The sequence below is a fragment of the Odontesthes bonariensis genome, chromosome 15 (genome assembly GCF_027942865.1).
Source record: "Odontesthes bonariensis isolate fOdoBon6 chromosome 15, fOdoBon6.hap1, whole genome shotgun sequence".
Classification (NCBI taxonomy): Eukaryota; Metazoa; Chordata; class Actinopteri; order Atheriniformes; family Atherinopsidae; genus Odontesthes; species Odontesthes bonariensis.
The window spans coordinates 36,213,798-36,233,369 of NC_134520.1; the positions used below are offsets into that span (position 1 = coordinate 36,213,798).

Below are 19,572 nucleotides of genomic sequence, written 5' to 3' on the forward strand. Positions count from 1 at the left end.
AAAGAGAAGAATCAAGGTGTTGCTGCTGGATCAGGGGTTCACTTAGTTTCTCACTGCTGCTACCAGCTGCTGGATCAGGGGTTCACTTAGTTTCTCACTCGCTGCTGCAACCAGCTGCTGGATCAGGGGTTCACTTAGTTTCTCACTCACTGCTGCTACCGGCTGCTGGATCAGGGGTTCACTTAGTTTCTCACTCACTGCTGCTACCGGCTGCTGGATCAGGGGTTCACTTAGTTTCTCACTGCTGCTACCGGCTGCTGGATCAGGGGTTCACTTAGTTTCTCACTCACTGCTGCTACCAGCTGCTGGATCAGGGGTTCACTTAGTTTCTCACTCACTGCTGCTACCAGCTGCTGGATCAGGGGTTCACTTAGTTTCTCACACACTGCTGCTACCAGCTGCTGGATCAGGGGTTCACTTAGTTTCTCACACACTGCTGCTACCAGCTGCTGGATCAGGGGTTCACTTAGTTTCTCACTCACTGCTGCTACCAGCTGCTGGATCAGGGGTTCACTTAGTTTCTCACTCACTGCTGCTACCAGCTGCTGGATCAGGGGTTCACTTAGTTTCTCACTCACTGCTGCTACCAGCTGCTGGATCAGGGGTTCACTTAGTTTCTCACTCACTGCTTCTACCAGCTGCTGGATCAGGGGTTCACTTAGTTTCTCACTCACTGCTGCTACCAGCTGCTGGATCAGGGGTTCACTTAGTTTCTCACTCACTGCTGCTACCAGCTGCTGGATCAGGGGTTCACTTAGTTTCTCACTGCTGCTACCAGCTGCTGGATCAGGGGTTCACTTAGTTTCTCACTGCTGCTACCAGCTGCTGGATCAGGGGTTCACTTAGTTTCTCACACCTGGAACAGATGCTTTGCTCATATGAACCCTATAAATCTCAACTTAATGTCATGTTTTAAGTAAATAAACTGTACAGAATTGTCCTTTTTCTTTCATTTCGAGGCTTTTTTAAGCTTTTAATAAAAAAGATAATCGATGAAAAAGAGCTGAACAGTTTTGGGGAAAACTCCTCCTCTTCTTCCTCCTCCTCCGTGCACGCTGCTCGTGACCGCGCTCTGCAGCTCCAGACTGAAAAGTTGCTCATCACCTGATGACGCAGCAGTCTGTCGCGTGTCTGGTGCTGCGTCACGTGCGCACGGGACAACAAACACGCGGGACTCCGGCGGTCCTCGTCACAGCAGGTGGTCCGTGCGTCTCCAGCTTTGTTTGTTTGTTTGTTTGTTACGGAAACGCGACCCTCGCGCTCACGACGCGCCTCGCTTCCAGGTCACAGGAGTTGTTTACATAATGCATCACCTCTGCAGCGCGTGCAGCTCAGAGTCGGATGAGAGGATGGAGAAGCATCAGCCGCGCGCCGCCCCGCCGGTGTGATCTGCAGGAGGAGCCGAGCAGAGTGCGCTGTCCGCCGGATCAGCCCCGCCGTCCGCCCCGCTGCCGGAGCTCCGGAGCTCAGCCCTGCGGGTTCAGGTCAGGGGCGATTTTAGGATCTGGTCTTTAGGGGGCCCCAGCCCCCCCCCGGTTCTCACAGAGGCACATTATTTCTCACTATTTGAGGCGAACTAGCACAATTATCAATTTTGGAGCCGTATTAGTTTTGCTTTCATTCAATTTTGACCTCTTCATTTCAAAAGACTTTGTGGCTTTACGGGGATAACAGAGAGCCTGAGACACATACTGAAGATAACTCAGCATTTATTTTGGGAGTAAAGAGTTAAAACGAAAAAACAAATGCTGGAAAATAAACAAAATGGTCACTAAAATAATCTATCCTTGAGCAAAAAAAAAAAAAGAAGTGTTTTTCGCATAATATAATATTTTAAAACTGTGCTGAGCCAGGGGGTGCCGTCACCAAGGAGGGCGAGCCTTCAGCCCTCAGAGGACCCAGCAGCATCCCCCCTGCTCAGGCCTGGAGCCTGACAGCTGAAAACATCTGGATTTAAACAGCACATCTGCAGCAGGCCTGGAACTTGACAGCTGAAAACATCTGGATTTAAACAGCACATCTGCTGCAGTTCAGGAGCCTGACAGCTGAAAACATCTGGATTTAAACAGCACATCTGCTCAGGCCTGGAGCCTGACAGCTGAAAACATCTGGATTTAAACAGCACATCTGCTGCGGTTCAGGAGCCTGACAGCTGAAAACATCTGGATTTAAACAGCACATCTGCTGCAGTTCAGGAGCCTGACAGCTGAAAACATCTGGATTTAAACAGCACATCTGCAGCAGGCCTGAAGCCTGACAGCTGAAAACATCTGGATTTAAACAGCACATCTGCAGCAGGCCTGGAGCCTGACAGCTGAAAACATCTGGATTTAAACAGCACATCTGCTGCGGTTCAGGAGCCTGACAGCTGAAAACATCTGGATTTAAACAGCACATCTGCTGCAGTTCAGGAGCCTGACAGCTGAAAACATCTGGATTTAAACAGCACATCTGCAGCAGGCCTGGAGCCTGACAGCTGAAAACATCTGGATTTAAACAGCACATCTGCAGCAGTTCAGGAGCCTGACAGCTGAAAACATCTGGATTTAAACAGCACATCTGCAGCAGGCCTGGAGCCTGACAGCTGAAAACATCTGGATTTAAACAGCACATCTGCTGCAGTTCAGGAGCCTGACAGCTGAAAACATCTGGATTTAAACAGCACATCTGCTGCGGTTCAGGAGCCTGACAGCTGAAAACATCTGGATTTAAACAGCACATCTGCTCAGGCCTGAAGCCTGACAGCTGAAAACATCTGGATTTAAACAGCACATCTGCTGCAGTTCAGGAGCCTGACAGCTGAAAACATCTGGATTTAAACAGCACATCTGCTGCAGTTCAGGAGCCTGACAGCTGAAAACATCTGGATTTAAACAGCACATCTGCTCAGGCCTGAAGCCTGACAGCTGAAAACATCTGGATTTAAACAGCACATCTGCAGCAGTTCAGGAGCCTGACAGCTGAAAACATCTGGATTTAAACAGCACATCTGCTCAGGCCTGAAGCCTGACAGCTGAAAACATCTGGATTTAAACAGCACATCTGCTGCAGTTCAGGAGCCTGACAGCTGAAAACATCTGGATTTAAACAGCACATCTGCTGCAGTTCAGGAGCCTGACAGCTGAAAACATTTGGATTAAAGCCTGCAGAATAGTTCTGGATAAAGTCTGGACTTCCTCAGGGATCCAACCTTCAGCTCAGGGACTTTCCCCAGATTTATTCACCTTTAATGCAGAACTTCTCAGGTTTTTGAGCTGACCCGTTGCCATGGCATCTGAAAGCTTGCAGTACCGGGCGCTGTTTGAGTACCAGCGGGAGCGCGGCGACGGCGTCGGCCTGCAGCCGGGCGACCTGCAGCCGGGCGACCTGCTCACGGTGCAGAGGGCCTCGCCGCCGGAGCACCGGGAGGGCTGGCTGCACGGCGTCAACGAGAGGACCAAGGAGAAGGGAGACTTTCCCCGGACCTACGTGGAGTACGTGGGGGGGGCTAAACCCCGGCCCCGTCCGGCGCCTCAGACCCCCGGGGGGCCGCCGGCCGCGGTGCCCGGAGCAGCTGCTGCTTCAGGTGAGTTCTGGCTCGGGTTCTCTGGGTCCAAAAACAAATGTGGTGTGTGGTTCTGGTTCAGCAGAAACCTGTTTTACTTATGATCGAGCTTTTTGGAAATCAGTCTGAACTCTTGATAAGTGGAATTTAAAGCGGACATTTTATGCCTTTTTATGTAGCAATTTGCCATAATTTCCTGAGGTTTGACTGAGACTTTGGTGAAAATCTCTGTTGTTTTAACTCAACGAGGCCGCCACAGGACGCTGGTGAGGCGTTAGTTTGGCTCGCCATCCATTTGAAATGGATAAGTTCTGGAGGCTTTAACTGTGGAAAAGTTAAGAAGCGTTCTATCAAAGAGGAAACAGCTCCTGTTCTGTGAGGGCATCATCTGGGAAATATTACCATCTAAGCTAAGATGCTAACAGCTGGTTATCCTCAGCTGTTAGCATCCTCTGTTAGCGTTTACCTCAAAGCGTCAGGGCAGCTGTGACATATATATATATATTGTCTGTCAGTGGGGTCACATGGCCCTGAAAGGATCGGATTATTGGCTAAATAACAATCAGACTGAGTTATTAAGTGCATGTAGACACCTTAATCTGACTAAGAACTGGATCGGATCGGATTCAGACCCCGAGATAACTGGGCTGAAAGTCACTCTAAACCTGCTTGTAGACGCTGAAGCTCGTGGTGAATCAGACTTTGCGTTCTGCGCATGCTCCAGATGTTTTCCCGGGGTCGTGACCCGGAAGTCAAAGGAGACGATATTCCTGTTGTTGTCGCCGTCAGAAAGAAACAAACAACGCGATGGAGAATGCTCCGTTGGGCATCGAGTTTGTGCAACAAGCAGCTCATCACAGAGCAAATGTAGAGGGACGTAGCTTCATCTGGCTCTGCGTTCTCCATCTTTCTCCAATGCCTGAGTTTGTTGTTGTTGTTGGTGGTGAAGAGGTCAACAGGAAGTGGCTCTATTAGCAACAGTTGGAATGGGTACAGCGCCACCTATCATACCGGGGTATGACACGCTTTGTGCCTCTGATCCCATTCATTCACCGCCACATATCCAAGGAGAATTACCCTTTAATAACTCAGTCTGATTGTAATTTAGCCAATAATCCGATCCTTTCAGGGCCATGTGACCCCACTGAGTGAGATTCCAGCTGCTCTACGTCGAACTGCCACCGGTTAGATTTTTGGATGTAAACTCGTGTAAATGCACTCTCAGGAAATAAAGTACAGAATTGTACCTTTAGGGGTACGATGGTTTGTCACTGGGGCAGTACCCTCAGAAGGGATAGTTTTGTACCCTTGTGGTTTGTACCTTACAGAGACCAATTTTGTACCTCTGGTGGCAATTGTGTACCCTTATACTGAAGTAGCCTAACACAGACTGTCTGTTGTACCCCAGCATGTAGAAAAAAAGGTATATATATGCACCTTTAGGTCCAATAATTAACCCTGGGGGGTACATTAGTATCGATTGTACCTCAGGGGACGAAAAAGGACTCGTACTGTACCCCTGTTTCTGAGAGTGTGTGGACGATGAGGAGCTCATGAACTCCCACCTCACTGGTCACATATCTGCTCAGTTCATAATATAATATACCTCTGCAATAAATAATACAATCTGAGCATCAAAATAGGTTCATGTTGCAGGTCAACAACAGAGCGTAACAGGCTGAGTGTTTGAGGAGCAAAGATGTTCAGAGGTTCTCCAGCTGGTGTTTAAAGTGTTCCTCTAAGAAGGCTTGGAGGTGGTTTGCATATTTCTTCAGAACGTTGTAGAATTCAGACTTCAACTCAATCGATCGGTGATATTTGATCAGTTTCTATAAAAACCATAAAAGATGAAACACGATGAAGTGAAACAGGGAGGCTGCAGGAATGTTTAATTATTCAGGCCGAGCGGCTGCAGGTGCTGCCGCCTCCAGCCGGGCGACGGCGGCCATAACAGAGACGAACGAGCAGGCAGCAGAGGAGGGAACGCCACTCTGCGTCTGACCTATTTACCACAGAGGATCTGAAAACCCCCCCCGACCCTGGAAAACACCCATCAAAGCCTCAGAATAGACCTTTAAGTGGGACGGCCTGTTTTTCTCACAGTTTTTGGACCCGAGTCTCTCGCTGGAAATAGATCAAACTGATACAAACGTGTGGAATCAAATACTCTGTGATCAATACAATGAGGCAGTGCGGGAGTTAAACGGGTTCTTATCAAGGTTCAAACTGCAGTTTATGAGCGACAAAATCATGAAGTCGAACTCTGACAAATCTTTAAAATCTGGTTTAATAAAACTCAGATCTTACTTTTGAAGTTTGAGCAAAATTTCGTAGTTTTGTTGTTGATCATGAGGCTGCAGAGATAAAGAAATTAGATTTAAAGGTGACATATTCTGGGATGAATGAGACGGGCTTTGGTCAAAATATTTGTTGGTTTAATCACAGATGCAGATAGTTCCTCTGTTGATCCCAGAGGGAAACAGGTTAGCAGTGTAGCTTTAAGCTAGCGGCAGATGCTAGCAAACGATGCTTTCTCATCAGCAGTGATGGACCAAGCCGGAGATGTACACAGCGCAACTTGTAGTAATGCATGTGTACCGTTAATTACTGCGTTTAAACATTTTGGATATTTTAACCTCATTAAACAGTTGTACTGGGAGACCTCCATCTTCATAAGAAACATGCCGATAATGTAACGTTAGCACACAGAGAGTGAGGAGAGGACCGGTGTTGTGTTGGAAACACACCTTATCCACACAGCTGCAGGCTGATGAGTTACAGAACGGAACCGCTCAGCCAGAAAGCTTCAGCTAACAAAGTAATGTGGGAACAATGATGTTCATCTTTCAGAAAGGAACAGCATTAACTCCTTAGAAGCTGGTGTACGTCACCTTCATTAGCTAAGCTGTTAGCGTTAGCTGCTGCTAAAGGAACAGCAATAACTCCTTAGAAGCTGGTGTACGCCACCTTCATTAGCTAAGCTGTTAGCGTTAGCTGCTGCTAAAGGAACAGCAATAACTCCTTAGAAGCTGGTGTACGCCACCTTCATTAGCTAAGCTGTTAGCTAAGCTGTTAGCGTTAGCTGCTGCTAAAGGAGCAGCAATAACTCCTCAGAAGCTGGTGTACGCCACCTTCATTAGCTAAGCTGTTAGCTAAGCTGTTAGCATTAGTTAGTAAAGGAGAAAATAACTCAATAGATAAACCAGGAGGAGTTATTTCTCAGATGCTTTCATTTCCCTGCTCAGACGCCCTGATATATGCTCCCAGGAACAGGAAGAAGGAGTTTTACACCTCAGACGCCCTGATATATGCTCCCAGGAACAGGAAGAAGGAGTTTTACACCTCAGACGCCCTGATATATGCTCCCAGGAACAGGAAGAAGGAGTTTGACACCTCAGACGCCCTGATATATGCTCCCAGGAACAGGAAGAAGGAGTTTGACACCTCAGACGCCCTGATATATGCTCCCAGGAACAGGAAGAAGGAGTTTTACACCTCAGACGCCCTGATATATGATATATTTACACAGTATGCCACCTTTAAATCACACATAGGTCATAAACTACTGAGGAACGCTGCCTCTCTGCATATTTTCCTCTTGGTTTTCTTGTTGGTTTTCCTCCCATCAGCCACCCTGATGAAATCAGGCTGATACCTCACAGCTCTAATCAGCGTCTAACGCTTTCTGACACCGAACCCTCAGACGTTTCCCAGCCCGACGCCTTCCCCTTTCCTGGCTCCTGGTTTTGACAGTCGGCTAATGAACCCTGGATGCGGCGCTGTCTGCTCGCATGTAAACAGCAGAACTCGTGTTAATCAGAGCCGATCACAGATCTCTGCGGAGCCCCACAGCTGTAAATCAGGGAGGCAATTAGATGTAAACCAGACATCATCAGCTCCGTCTGCCCGGAGGAACTCACAGGAGCTCGATGAAGGAGAGGAAACGCAACGCAGCGTCATCAGTTTCATCACAAAGCCAGATGCCCTGCCCAAAGGCCCTGGAACATGTCCGAAACATAACGAAATGTTGGCTCTGAATGTCAGAAGCCTGAAAATGCTGCATCTGGCCCGGCTTTTATCCTCTGAATCATTGTAACAGTGAACAGAAAGTTAACCGAACGTTTTCAGTAGATTTAAAATGAGATTAAATCAGATTTTAAATCTGTGCCTCGTTTTAATTTGACTTTTTACTCTTGTATTTCATTTTTACTGATAGAAATGAACCAAACCGTTGACTTATCGTGCTATATAGAAAATAAGAAACATTTCTGGTGCGCTGGCTTAATATTTGTGGCATATTAAATTAAATACGTTTTTCCGTTATTCTGATAGCACAAAATAATCAACTTTATTTTATTAATTTAGCATGTAAACTAATACGTGTCTGTATATGTACCAAGTATACTTTAACACACAAAAGTACAATAAATAGACTTCAAATTCTGCTTTTCTACTATTTAATTACAACTTAGAACAAAATGAGTTAACTAACTAATCATTGCTACACTTAAAGGGATAGTTCGCCTCTTTTGACATGAAGCTGTATGTATCCCATATCAGCAACATCATTAATGTCGGCAGGCGGCAGCAGGCAGTGATTGCCTGTGAGCGACAGACTTTTACAAAATAAAAGCCTGTGAGCGACAGACTTTTACAAAATAAAAGCCTGTGAGCGACAGACTTTTACAAAATAAAAGCCTGTGAGCGACAGACTTTTACAAAATAAAAGCCTGTGAGCAACAGACTTTTACAAAATAAAAGCCTGTGAGCAACAGACTTTTACAATAATAAATAAATAATAAAACAGGGGGGGTCCGTGGCGTAGTGGGTTGAGCAGGCGCCCCATGTACAGAGGCTATAGTCCTCGCTGCAGCTGGCCCCGGTTCAAGTCCCGCATTGGACGGCCCTGTGCTGCATGTTGTTCCCCCTCTCTCTGCCCCCTGCTTCCTGTCTCTCTGAAGTTTCCATTAAAGGCACAAAAGCCCCCCAAAAAATTGTATTCTTATAAAAAAAAAAATTAAAATGTATTTTTTATTTAATATATATTTTTTTAATAAAAAAAATTTAATTTTATATATATATATTTTTTTTTATAAAAAAAAATATTTTAATAAAAGAAATTTTTTTTATATATATATTTGTTTTTATAAAAAAAATACTTTTATAAAAAAAATTATTTGTATAAAAAAAAATTATTCTTATATAAAAAATTTTTTTTATGAAAAATTATATAAAACCTGCCTTAATGTGTGATAAAATATTTATCGGCGTTAAATAATTAACGAGTTAACGCGATAATAACCAGTTATTAACATCCAAAGCATTAAAAGATTAAAAGCATTTGCCGACAGCGGAGCAGATCTGAGGCTCACAGCGTGTGTGGCGTCCTCGTGGCGTGCTGATGAAACGCCGCTGCGCTGCGTGACGACCGGGATCAAACACGGTGGGAAAACCCTCGCCGTGCTCACAGAGGTGTGCGGCCGCCTGTGATCAGCTCTGAGCTCAGAGTTCAGCGGATCGATGGCGACAGCATCCCTCTAACAAGCCAACGGCCTCAGATGGATTATAGATTTATATGTAGCCCGACTCTCAGCTGCAACGGGCCGGCGTCTGAGAGTGAAGGCACGATTAGTTCCTGCTGAACTGCTTTTAATTCAGTTTGTGTTTCCAGCCTTTAAATCATTCATGTGTTTACTTTATTCTTAAACGCCCTGAGCTGTTTAGTTTCTAACATCTACAATCAACCGTCAGCAGAGGTGGGTAGTAACGAGTTACATTTACTTGAGTAAGTTTTTGAAAACATTACACTTCTAGGAGTAGTTTTAAATCTCTATACTTTTTACTTTTCCTTGAGTAGATGTGTGCAGCAGAAACTGTCCTCTTACTCCGCTACATTAGGCTACAATGAGCTGGTTACTTTTCTTCTTACCTCTTTGGTATTCTACGCCTCATTATTTTTATCATTTTAATGTTTTATTCTGACAGAGAGAGAGACTTCCGCCAAAGGCTCTACCACCTGACTGTGTTCCACCAATCAGACGCAGCCGTGCAGTCTGGTCACGTGACCGTACTCGATCTCAGCGGCGGGACGGGTTAGCTTTAGCATTAGCAGTCGTAGCAAACAAAGAAAGAAACAGATGAAAAATGTCAGAACCAACGGTGGGAAATGAAGACGCAGACGAGGCCTCATACTGAAAGCATGTTTACCTTACAAAGAGTGAGAAACAGCAGCTACATTATGTGTCTTCTGTGGCAACCAAAACAAACGCACATTTCAGCAGAAACTCAGCATCTAACTTGAGGAAACATGTAGCGCTAAGTTTCCTAAACTCGTTTTTCCCCCATGGATAGGTGAATGCTTGTTTTTTAGGTTACATATGGGTTACATATGTTTTAAACATTTCCTAAGTCTCTTTTAGTTTTTATTCAAGTTCTTGAATTTACCTGGATTATTTTAATTCATTTTGTAATTAATTAATTCATTTTAATTTATTTTATCAATTGGATGAACTCTAATTTGCCTAATACAAGACGTTTTTGCTTGAAATAAGCAAAAAAATCTGCCAATGGAACTAGTGAAAATCGGCTTGTCCAGATTTCTTGAAATAAAATGTGATATTTAGGACTTTTGAGATAAAAGTGATCTTGAAATTAGCTTAAAAACCTCTTCAAATGTAAAAAAAAAAAAGAGCTTGTTTCATATGAAATATGACTGAAAACAATTTATTTTCAAGACTTTTTCACTTAACAAGATATTCCAGATGTATTGTATTAAAACAAGTCCCTATATCTGGCTGAAATGGTGCTTGTTAGGCAGTTGTGTCTTATATTAAGTGTAATGAGATACTCAATGAGACAAATATACTTGGTAAGACTTTGATTTTTTCCAGTGAAGTAATTATTTGGATGACTACTTTTTACTTTTACTTCAGTATAAGTTTTTGGCTGCTCTACCCACCTCTGACTGTCGGTTTAGTATTTTTTTCCTTTAATCGAACATTTAACTGTTAAAAAACGACCTTTGGGAGCTTTTTTCTGCCGACAGCGTCCTCTCCCTGTGAGAAAACGTGTTGTTTTCCAGGTTCTGGCCCAGTTTTTCTGCTCCTTCGAACCCAAGCGGATCCGTTTTGCATTCAGTTTGCGTATCGCTGCACGACGAGCGCTGAAAACGGAAAACAAATTGGACAGAATTTCTCTTGTTTTCAGCCCGTGGAATCATTTTGCTCTGCTTCGTTCTGTCCTGATTCAATAAGCCGACTCGGCAGGAAATATGTCGCTCTGCAGAATATTCATTGATTGAGAGCAGCAAGAAGAAAACAGGAGAATTAGTTTTCCCTTCCCTTAGACTTCCTGTCTCATTCGTATCTGATTCTGCTGATTTAAACGTCGTGTTTGTGACACTGTAAAACTCCTTTTACTGGTTTTACTCTCTGCTGTGTGAACATCTTTGATTTATTCCTCTCCTGCAGCCCTGATTCTGCATCCTGTCTGTTTTTACCGCCACACGTCACCTGGTGTCTCAGCTCCTTTGTCTAAAGAAATGGTTGAAACGAGTTGTTTTTTATTCAAAAGTTCTGTGCTTCGGTTTTAATTCATCATTGTATCAGCTGGCATGTATGACTGTCCCCTCATTTCCATAATAACCCAGAAATGCCTCCAGCAATGCGTATATTGGTACAAAATATAGGTAGAAAGGCAGAAATTAGCTTTAACTTTGCATTATTTAATGTGAATCTATTTTAAATACTTTATTGTGTTCATTCAGGTCTCAATCACTTCACAAACAGTCATGATAATTCATATTGTGAACACATTTTCTCATTTTTTTTTTCTCCCCTTATGTGCATTCCACCTTCCCAACCCGTGAAATAGACTAAATGAAATATGAGTTATAGTCGTGATAAACAAATAAATAAACAAAAAATAAATACTAATAATCATAGTAATAGTAAAATATGCATTAAATACATTGAACAAAAAGAAAACATAAATATGTACCAATGCAATGCATGCACCTATGTATGCAATTTAACCTGTGCTTAGCAGTATTCCTCTTCATTTTAATGTACATGTACTCTTAGACCCTCCCGCCCTTCTAACCCCTCTTCCCCTCCCATCTCCAAGCATACATCCACCCATCCACGCATACGCCCACATTCACACCCATATAAATGCATCAGCATATGTTCATCTATCCACACATACACCCACATTCTCATCAGCATAAATGCATCCACATGCACTCACAATCCCCCATCCCTCCCCTTCTTTCTGACACCCCCCCCTCACATACACACTCACACACATGCATTCCATCTATATACAAACACACTCATGTCTAAACCCCCATAAACAAAATAACAATTAATCTAAAAAAAAAAAAAAAAAAAGAAAAAGAAAAACTTAAATAAGTAACCAATTTAACCAAAATACACTGCAGAGGGTATGCATAAATATGAATTGAGTATTAAGTATTAATTTCTCATGAGGGTGGTTTAAGATGGCTCCTCATTGTAAAGGGCCCATTTTTTGTCATATACATTTTCTTTATTATTAAGTCTATACATTATTCTTTCCATATTTCTCATTTCTTCTATACTTTCCAGCCACTTATCTGTACTCGGTGGTTGTATTTTTTTTTTCCAATTTCTTGTTATTTGTTTAAGTGCTGTTATTCTAAAGACCCAAAACAGGTAGAGGTGTTCCTTTTCCAATCCTTCTGGTATTATGCCCAAAATAGCATAATGTTGTTGTATTGACACTTCCTTACTTAATTTTTCTCGCATAAGATGTTGAACCGCTTGCCAATATTTGTCAAGTTTATCACAAGAGTAAAATACATGTGTATAATCAGCGTAGTTTACACCACATTCCCTCCAGCAGCTGGTATTGGTTTGTGCGTATTTACCTATTATTGATGGTGTTAAGAAGTATCTAATATTTATCTTCCAGGCATACTCCTGCCAGTAGGGGGATCTTGTATAGGTGTTGGTATCTTTCAGACACCTTTTCCACTCCTCTTCACTAATGGTTTTGTTCAAATCCTGCTCCCACTTATCCTTAATGTGATCTAACTTTTCAGCCCCGTATTCCTGTAGAATGTTATTGAATCTATTTTAAAGGAGAAAAAATGTGATATTCTTGCAATTAACGTTTTATTTGTTTTGATTTTAAAACAGAAAACACAGATTTTTTTTTACCTTAGTTTAAGTATTTGCTGCTCGGTGCTCATTTCTAATCTGGAAGTGGAAGAAATAAAATAAAAAATGGAAGTGTTGCTCTTTGTGTAGGAGGGAAGATTTACTGCCCCTGCTCTGAAATTCAATTACAGGGGTCTGAGTGGGGGCCGCGTTTAACTGATGAATGAGGCGAAGCAGAAAACTTGTTCCCTGAAAGGTGAAAGTGATCCAAACAACCAGCTTTGGATAAACAGGGGCGGAGCAGAGCATGCTGGGAGATGCAGGCTGCCAGTGAAGCTTTTATTAATTGGCCTAATGGCTGAAAACTTTTACATTTTACAGGCTGCTGCAGCGTGAAAAAGAGATAAAGAGATGCTGTGGAGGGAAAACCACAGAGAGGGACCCAGAGTTTAGGGAGGGAGGGAATTTAATCATCTGCATGTGGTGACATCACTGTGACATCACATTGGATTCTGAGCATATTTCCACACATTTTTCTTTTATTTTCTCTGTTTTTGATCTTTTTCTGAACTCATGAACACAACTATGAACAAAGCTGCTCCAACTTCTGAACCTTTTCCGTGTTTTCTCTCATTTTATCCACATAAAAACAATTCAACCTGGAGAGACTCAGACGGAGAGATAGGAGACAATTGCAAGGTTTATTGTCAATATTTCTTTGGCGCTCGGGCCCCGGCAGAGGACATGCAAGCTGAACCGCTGTGAGCTTGCAAGTCCGGCATAGGGAGATAGATGCTGAATATCTTCCCCCCTTGGGACCCGAACCTGGTGGCGGAGTCATACAAAGGAAGGAGATCTCGAGACATCGGGTGGAGATGGGGAGGTGGTGGGATGCAGCTTGCCGATGAACCGGTAAAGCCCCATGCAGGAGCGCCTTATATGTGGATCTGGATGGTTGATGAGCGATTGCCAACACCTGGTGAGTCTGCCATGTTGAATTTGCGGCTAGCCTTCATTTCAACCTGGAGAGACTCAGACGGAGAGATAGGAGACAATTGCAAGGTTTATTGTCAATATTTCTTTGGCGCTCGGGCCCCGGCAGAGGACATGCAAGCTGAACCGCTGTGAGCTTGCAAGTCCGGCATAGGGAGATGGATGCTGAATATCTTCCCCCAAAAAACTGAGCCGGGGCCGAGCTGGTGAGGGACTGGCTGCAAGGTGAGGAAGGAGCCTGTGAGAAGGGTTGCCCACCCTCCAAAAAAGAAGAGAGCCCGCCTGGGCTGCCTGAGGAGAGAAAGAACGAGAGAGTGAGCCCGCCTGAGCTGCGGTATTCTGAGCCCGCCTGAGCTGCCTGAGGAGAGAGAGAAAGGCAGACAGAGCCCGCCTGGGCTGCCTGCGGAGAGAGAGAACGTAAGAGTGAGCCCGCCTGGCTGCAGTAGATTGAGCCCGCCTGGGCTGCCTGCGGAGAGAGAGAGAGAGAACGTAAGATTGAGCCCGCCTGGGCTGCCTGCGGAGAGAGAGAGAGAACGTAAGAGTGAGCCCGCCTGGCTGCAGTAGATTGAGCCCGCCTGGGCTGCCTGCGGAGAGAGAGAGAGAACGTAAGAGTGAGCCCGCCTGGCTGCAGTAGATTGAGCCCGCCTGGGCTGCCTGCGGAGAGAGAGAGAGAACGTGAGAGTGAGCCCGCCTGGCTGCAGTAGATTGAGCCCGCCTGGGCTGCCTGCGGAGAGAGAGAGAGAACGTGAGAGTGAGCCCGCCTGGCTGCAGTAGATTGAGCCCGCCTGGGCTGCCTGCGGAGAGAGAGAGAGAACGTAAGAGTGAGCCCGCCTGGCTGCAGTAGATTGAGCCCACCTGGGCTGCCTGCGGAGAGAGAGAGAGAACGTAAGAGTGAGCCCGCCTGGCTGCAGCAGATTGAGCCCGCCTGGGCTGCCTGCGGAGAGAGAGAGAGAACGTAAGATTGAGCCCGCCTGGGCTGCAGCAGATTGAGCCCGCCTGGGCTGCAGCAGATTGAGCCCGCCTGGGCTGCAGCAGATTGAGCCCGCCTGGGCTGCAGCAGATTGAGCCCGCCTGGGCTGCCTGCGGAGAGAGAGAACGTAAGATTGAGCCCGCCTGGGCTGCAGCAGAGTGAGCCCGCCTGGGCTGCCTGCGGAGAGAGAGAACGTTATATTGAGCCCGCCTGGGCTGCAGCAGATTGAGCCCGCCTGGGCTGCCTGCGGAGAGAGAGAACGTAAGATTGAGCCCGCCTGGGCTGCAGCAGATTGAGCCCGCCTGGGCTGCCTGCGGAGAGAGAGAGAACGTAAGATTGAGCCTGCCTGGGCTGCAGCAGATTGAGCCCGCCTGGGCTGCAGCAGATTGAGCCCGCCTGGGCTGCAGCAGATTGAGCCCGCCTGGGCTGCAGCAGATTGAGCCCGCCTGGGCTGCAGCAGATTGAGCCCGCCTGGGCTGCAGCAGATTGAGCCCGCCTGGGCTGCAGCAGATTGAGCCCGCCTGGGCTCCCTGAGGAGAGAGAGAACGTGAGAGTGAGCCCGCCTGGCTGCCGTGGATAGAACCCGTCTGGGCTGCCTGCGGAGAGAGTGAGAGAGAGAGAGAGAAAGGGAGAGTGAACCCACCTGGGCTCCCTGCGGAGAGAGAGAAAGGGAGAGTGAGTCTGCCTGGCTGCAGTAGATTAAGCCCGCCTGGGCTGCCTGCGGAGAGAAAGAAAGGGAGAGTGAGCCTGAGCCTGGGCTGCGGCAGGAACAGTGAGCCCTCCTGGGCTGCGGCAGGAACAGTGAGCCCTCCTGGGCTGCGGCAGGAACAGTGAGCCCTCCTGGGCTGCGGCAGGAACAGTGAGCCCTCCTGGGCTGCGGCAGGAACAGTGAGCCCTCCTGGGCTGCGGCAGGAACAGTGAGCCCGCCTGGGCTGCGGCAGGAACAGTGAGCCCGCCTGGGCTGCGGCAGGAACAGTGAGCCCGCCTGGGCTGCGGCAGGAACAGTGAGCCCGCCTGGGCTGCGGCAGGAACAGTGAGCCCGCCTGGGCTGCGGCAGGAACAGTGAGCCCGCCTGGGCTGCAGGGGAAGTGAGAGAACGGGGAGAGTGAGCTCACTTGATTTGCCATAGAGATCGCAAGCCCCCTTTTTCTGCCAAAGAGATAGTGCTGCCAGAGAGAGAGAGAAGCGACGATTAGAGCTGAAAGACTCCACCACCAGTAGTTGCGAGAGCTTACCTATAAGCTGAGCGAGCGCTGAGCAGCGAGCACGGATTGAAGGTCTGGACGGATGTAGGAGGAGTAGGCTGCCGAAGACCAGCGACCGAGCTGTTGGAGAGATGCCTCAGGAACACCCTGGACGGCTGCAGAGGTAGCTGCCCCAATCCGAAACTAATGTCCGGAGTATTGGAGAGGGGAAAGGCCCGGTAGAGCCAGGGATTTCCTAAGGAATCTGATGAACCATGCTGCAGTCATGGGGGAGCCGTCGGGAGTGAGAAACGAGGGGCCAATGAAGGGGCGGCGCTTATGGCGTTTGTCAGCAAATTAAATCATGGCTAGGAAGTGACAAAACGGGCCGCTGAGACAGGATATGGAGATGTCGGCAGGGCCTTTGCCCTTGGAATGTTTGAGGTGGAGGTCAAAGTGATCGGGAACAAAACCAAGTCGTCGGGCATCAGATCTACTGACGGGTTGAAGACGCCCTGAGATGTGAACTCGCCTACCCGAAGGAGTCCGTAGAAGGCCAAGAGAAAACGCTTGACAGGATTGCTTTAAGGTACGAAGAAAAGGGGGACGACCTCTGGGTTAAAAGAAGGCTCTTAAGAAAAGTGATGGATTTTCTGCCATCGAGCTGGGGAGGGGCGTGCTTAGCCATGCCCTTCAGGAGGGGCTTAATGGCATGGTTAGAGAACAGACTTGGGCATGAGCCCAGATGATAGAGTTTTGCATGGAAGTTAAAGCCAGCTAGGAGGGATCAAATATAAGGTAGCTTGAAATGTCGCTGGTCAAAGCTATGCAGGAGAGCCTAAATAAACTATTAAATGTAAAACGTGTTTTCGTCCTTTACAAAAGGGGAAAATTCAAAGCAAAGGTTAGCAACCCTGCAACCATTGGCATGGATGCAAAACACGAGCCGCTGAAAGACAAAGTAGAGCCAGCAGATCAGCTGCTACACGAAAGCACCCATTTACTTATTCAAGTATTAACAGCTCCGAGTGGCTAAAATCTTTTAAAAACAATATTTCATTGATCCGGGACGAAAGTAGCTGTGTGAGGTGCGCCCAGACACAATGAGAGATGACTGCTGTCACACTGCCTTGGGAGCGGCTGATTGAGAATATGGTGGCGTTGGTTTAAAAACAACTAATAACAAAATCTATCATGCGGCACGATACTCTGCAAATGTCCCACAGATCAGTGTGGCCTTGTGCAAGAGGCAGAAGCGTCACAACATTCGAGCAGCTGCCAGCAGTAAAGATTAAAGCCCTGTCTAACGGGGCAGCAGCAGGGCATGAGGCAGTGCCAAGGAGCATAGCCGAGCAGGGCACTGCGGAGCAGAGCAGGGCAGGGCACACAGCGCAGAACCGGGCACGGGAGAACAGAGCAGAGCCGGCTACAGCAGGGCACTGCAGAGCACAGTAGAGCAGGGCACCGCAGGGTACAGCAGAGCACTGCAGAGCTGGGCACACAGCGCAGAACCGGGCACAGCAGAGTACGGGAGAACAGAGCAGAGCCGGGTACAGCAAAGCACGGCAAAGCACGGGAGAGCAGAGCATAGCAGGGGAGAGCAGAGCAGGGCAGAGCAGAGCACTGGAGACCAAAGCAGAGCACAGCAGAGCAGGTATGTGAACGCAGTCACTCGCTGTGATGGCTACTACTGTGGTTATGTCCAGCTGTAACAGTTTATGCTGCTCCAGAACACGGCAGCTTTAATGCTGCATTGCAGCAGCCGTCGCTTTGCATCGAGCTGTTGCATGTCATGAACACTAAACAAATGTGCTGCAGCCATAATCCTAACAACGCCAACAGCAGCCCCAGTGACAGCCATTTCATCTCAAGGCTGCACTCACAATCGCAGCTAGCTGTTCGAGGAGCTCCTCTATACATTTGAATGCAGTGGTGTAGCTGTGTACATGTCGCCACGCTGAAGGACTCTTTATGTGGTCTGCAACATGTCCGCATACCAAACGTATTGTGTCACGCACAGCCCTGACTTCCCTTGTGGGAAATGCAATGTGAAGACCGTTTGAGGTAATAAGAACATTTCCTCCAATTGTAAGTTCTGCCTTCCAGACAGCAAGAGAAAATACGCCTGCATTTCTCACTTAATACGCACACGACTGTTTTCACATCAGAGTCAACATCATAGTCAGTTCCATCGTTATCGATATTCCGGTCATCTTTTCTCTTCCTGGTCTGATTTAGTCAATATCATTACAAGTTAATAGTCTATCATAGTTGAGCTGCAACACTTATGAAACATGGTGTCGCCAACATCTTTACATGCTTATCATGTGTTAACAACGCCTTACCCAACAGTTTGGTCAGTTCTTGGCTGCAACATCATTTCGTTAGACCAAGAAATAAATGGTCCTTGTTAGCAAGACATCATTTTTTTTTTTTTTTTTTTTTTTGGATCATTCAAAGAGGCACCACTGAGGATGCTGCGATGGTGGTAACAGAGCTGAACTTTGACTTCAGTGCAAACATTTGTTGATTATACTGCTACGCCCAACGTAGGGCTCGAACCCACGACCCTGAGATTACCAGTCTCATGCTCTACCGACTGAGCTAGCCGGGCTGTTACCTGTACGGTGATCAGCTGGGGGAGCGGAGGGGACCGGCTTAATGGACTGGAGTGACAGAGGGTGCTACTGTGGCCGACGGCCTAGCATGAGAGCATGGGGAAGCAAACAGGGAGACCAGGTGAGGCATGTTAAAACAACGGAGACAGAGTCCCGCATCTTACCCTGTGATGAGCCGGGGCGAGCTTCGGCGAGGGAAAACGCACCCTGGAGAAGTTGAGAAGCCTGTTGATTCGGCTGCTCCGAGGAAGTCGGAGGGGGGGCTGTGCGGCTAGCTGCTGCGGCAGGCAGGAGGTGTGTGGAGAGAGCTGCGATGGATTGTTGCAATATATCCATGGAGGAGATGAGAGCTGCCGTGAGCTGCTAGGCGTCCAGGGGAGGCAGAGCTGAAGACAGATCGGGAAGCGAGGAGGGGGGGGGGGGCAGAAGTCGAAGCCAGCGGAGAACCAACCGGGGCGGAATAATCCGAGCGGCTCGCGGCTGAGGTGGGCCCCGGAGCTGGAGCGGAGGAACCGCAGGGCGGTTCTCGGCCTCGGCTTCGCTTAGCCGGAGGCGGGGATCGCTTCTTGGACCTTACCAGCTGTGGGTGGGGAAGGAGTGGATGAATCGCCGGTTTGGAGAAGCTCTGCCAAAGAAGCGAGCTGATCGGAGCCGAGGCCATCGGCTGGGCGGATGCTCTTGTACCAGAGAACAAATGCTGAAGAGCCGGCAGCAGAGAGAGGAGCGAGCCGGGCGAGCCGGGCGCTCCGACGAAAGGGAGCGGGTAAAGCAGGTTTGGAAATGCCAGAATGACGGCTCGGAGGCCTCTGAGCGGCGTCAGAATCCGAGTCAGACATGATACTCCTGTGGGCTTGACCAACAAGCGAGAGCTAATGTATGCAGCTTGCCGATGAACCGGTAAAGCCCCATGCAGGAGCGCCTTATATGTGGATCTGGATGGTTGATGAGCGATTGCCAACACCTGGAGGTTGATGAGCGATTGCCAACACCTGGTGAGTCTGCCATGTTGAATTTGCGGCTAGCCTTCATCAGAAAATCAGTAAAAATGTGCAGCGCAGCGCTGCCATTCACTGGGAAAAATTAGTAAGAAAAACAACAAATAAAAGACGTTTTTGCTTGAAAT

The 19,572-nt window shown here is 47.3% G+C and overlaps 1 protein-coding gene and 1 non-coding gene across 2 annotated transcripts in view; one reads left to right on the forward strand and one right to left on the reverse strand.

Annotated features, from left to right (window-relative positions):
- Nucleotides 1-1,135: 1,135 nt before the first annotated feature.
- Nucleotides 1,136-19,572, forward strand: part of LOC142400859 (phosphatidylinositol 3-kinase regulatory subunit alpha-like) — a 210,101-nt gene continuing 191,664 nt past the window's right edge. Inside the window, exon 1 of the mRNA XM_075486094.1 lies at nucleotides 1,136-3,565. Within this exon, the coding sequence (XP_075342209.1) occupies nucleotides 3,268-3,565 (298 nt within the window). The 5' untranslated portion in view covers nucleotides 1,136-3,267. The remainder of the gene's footprint in view (nucleotides 3,566-19,572) is intronic.
- Nucleotides 18,373-18,445, reverse strand: trnat-ggu (transfer RNA threonine (anticodon GGU)). Its single transcript has one exon. It is a non-coding gene; the product is annotated as a tRNA-Thr (tRNA).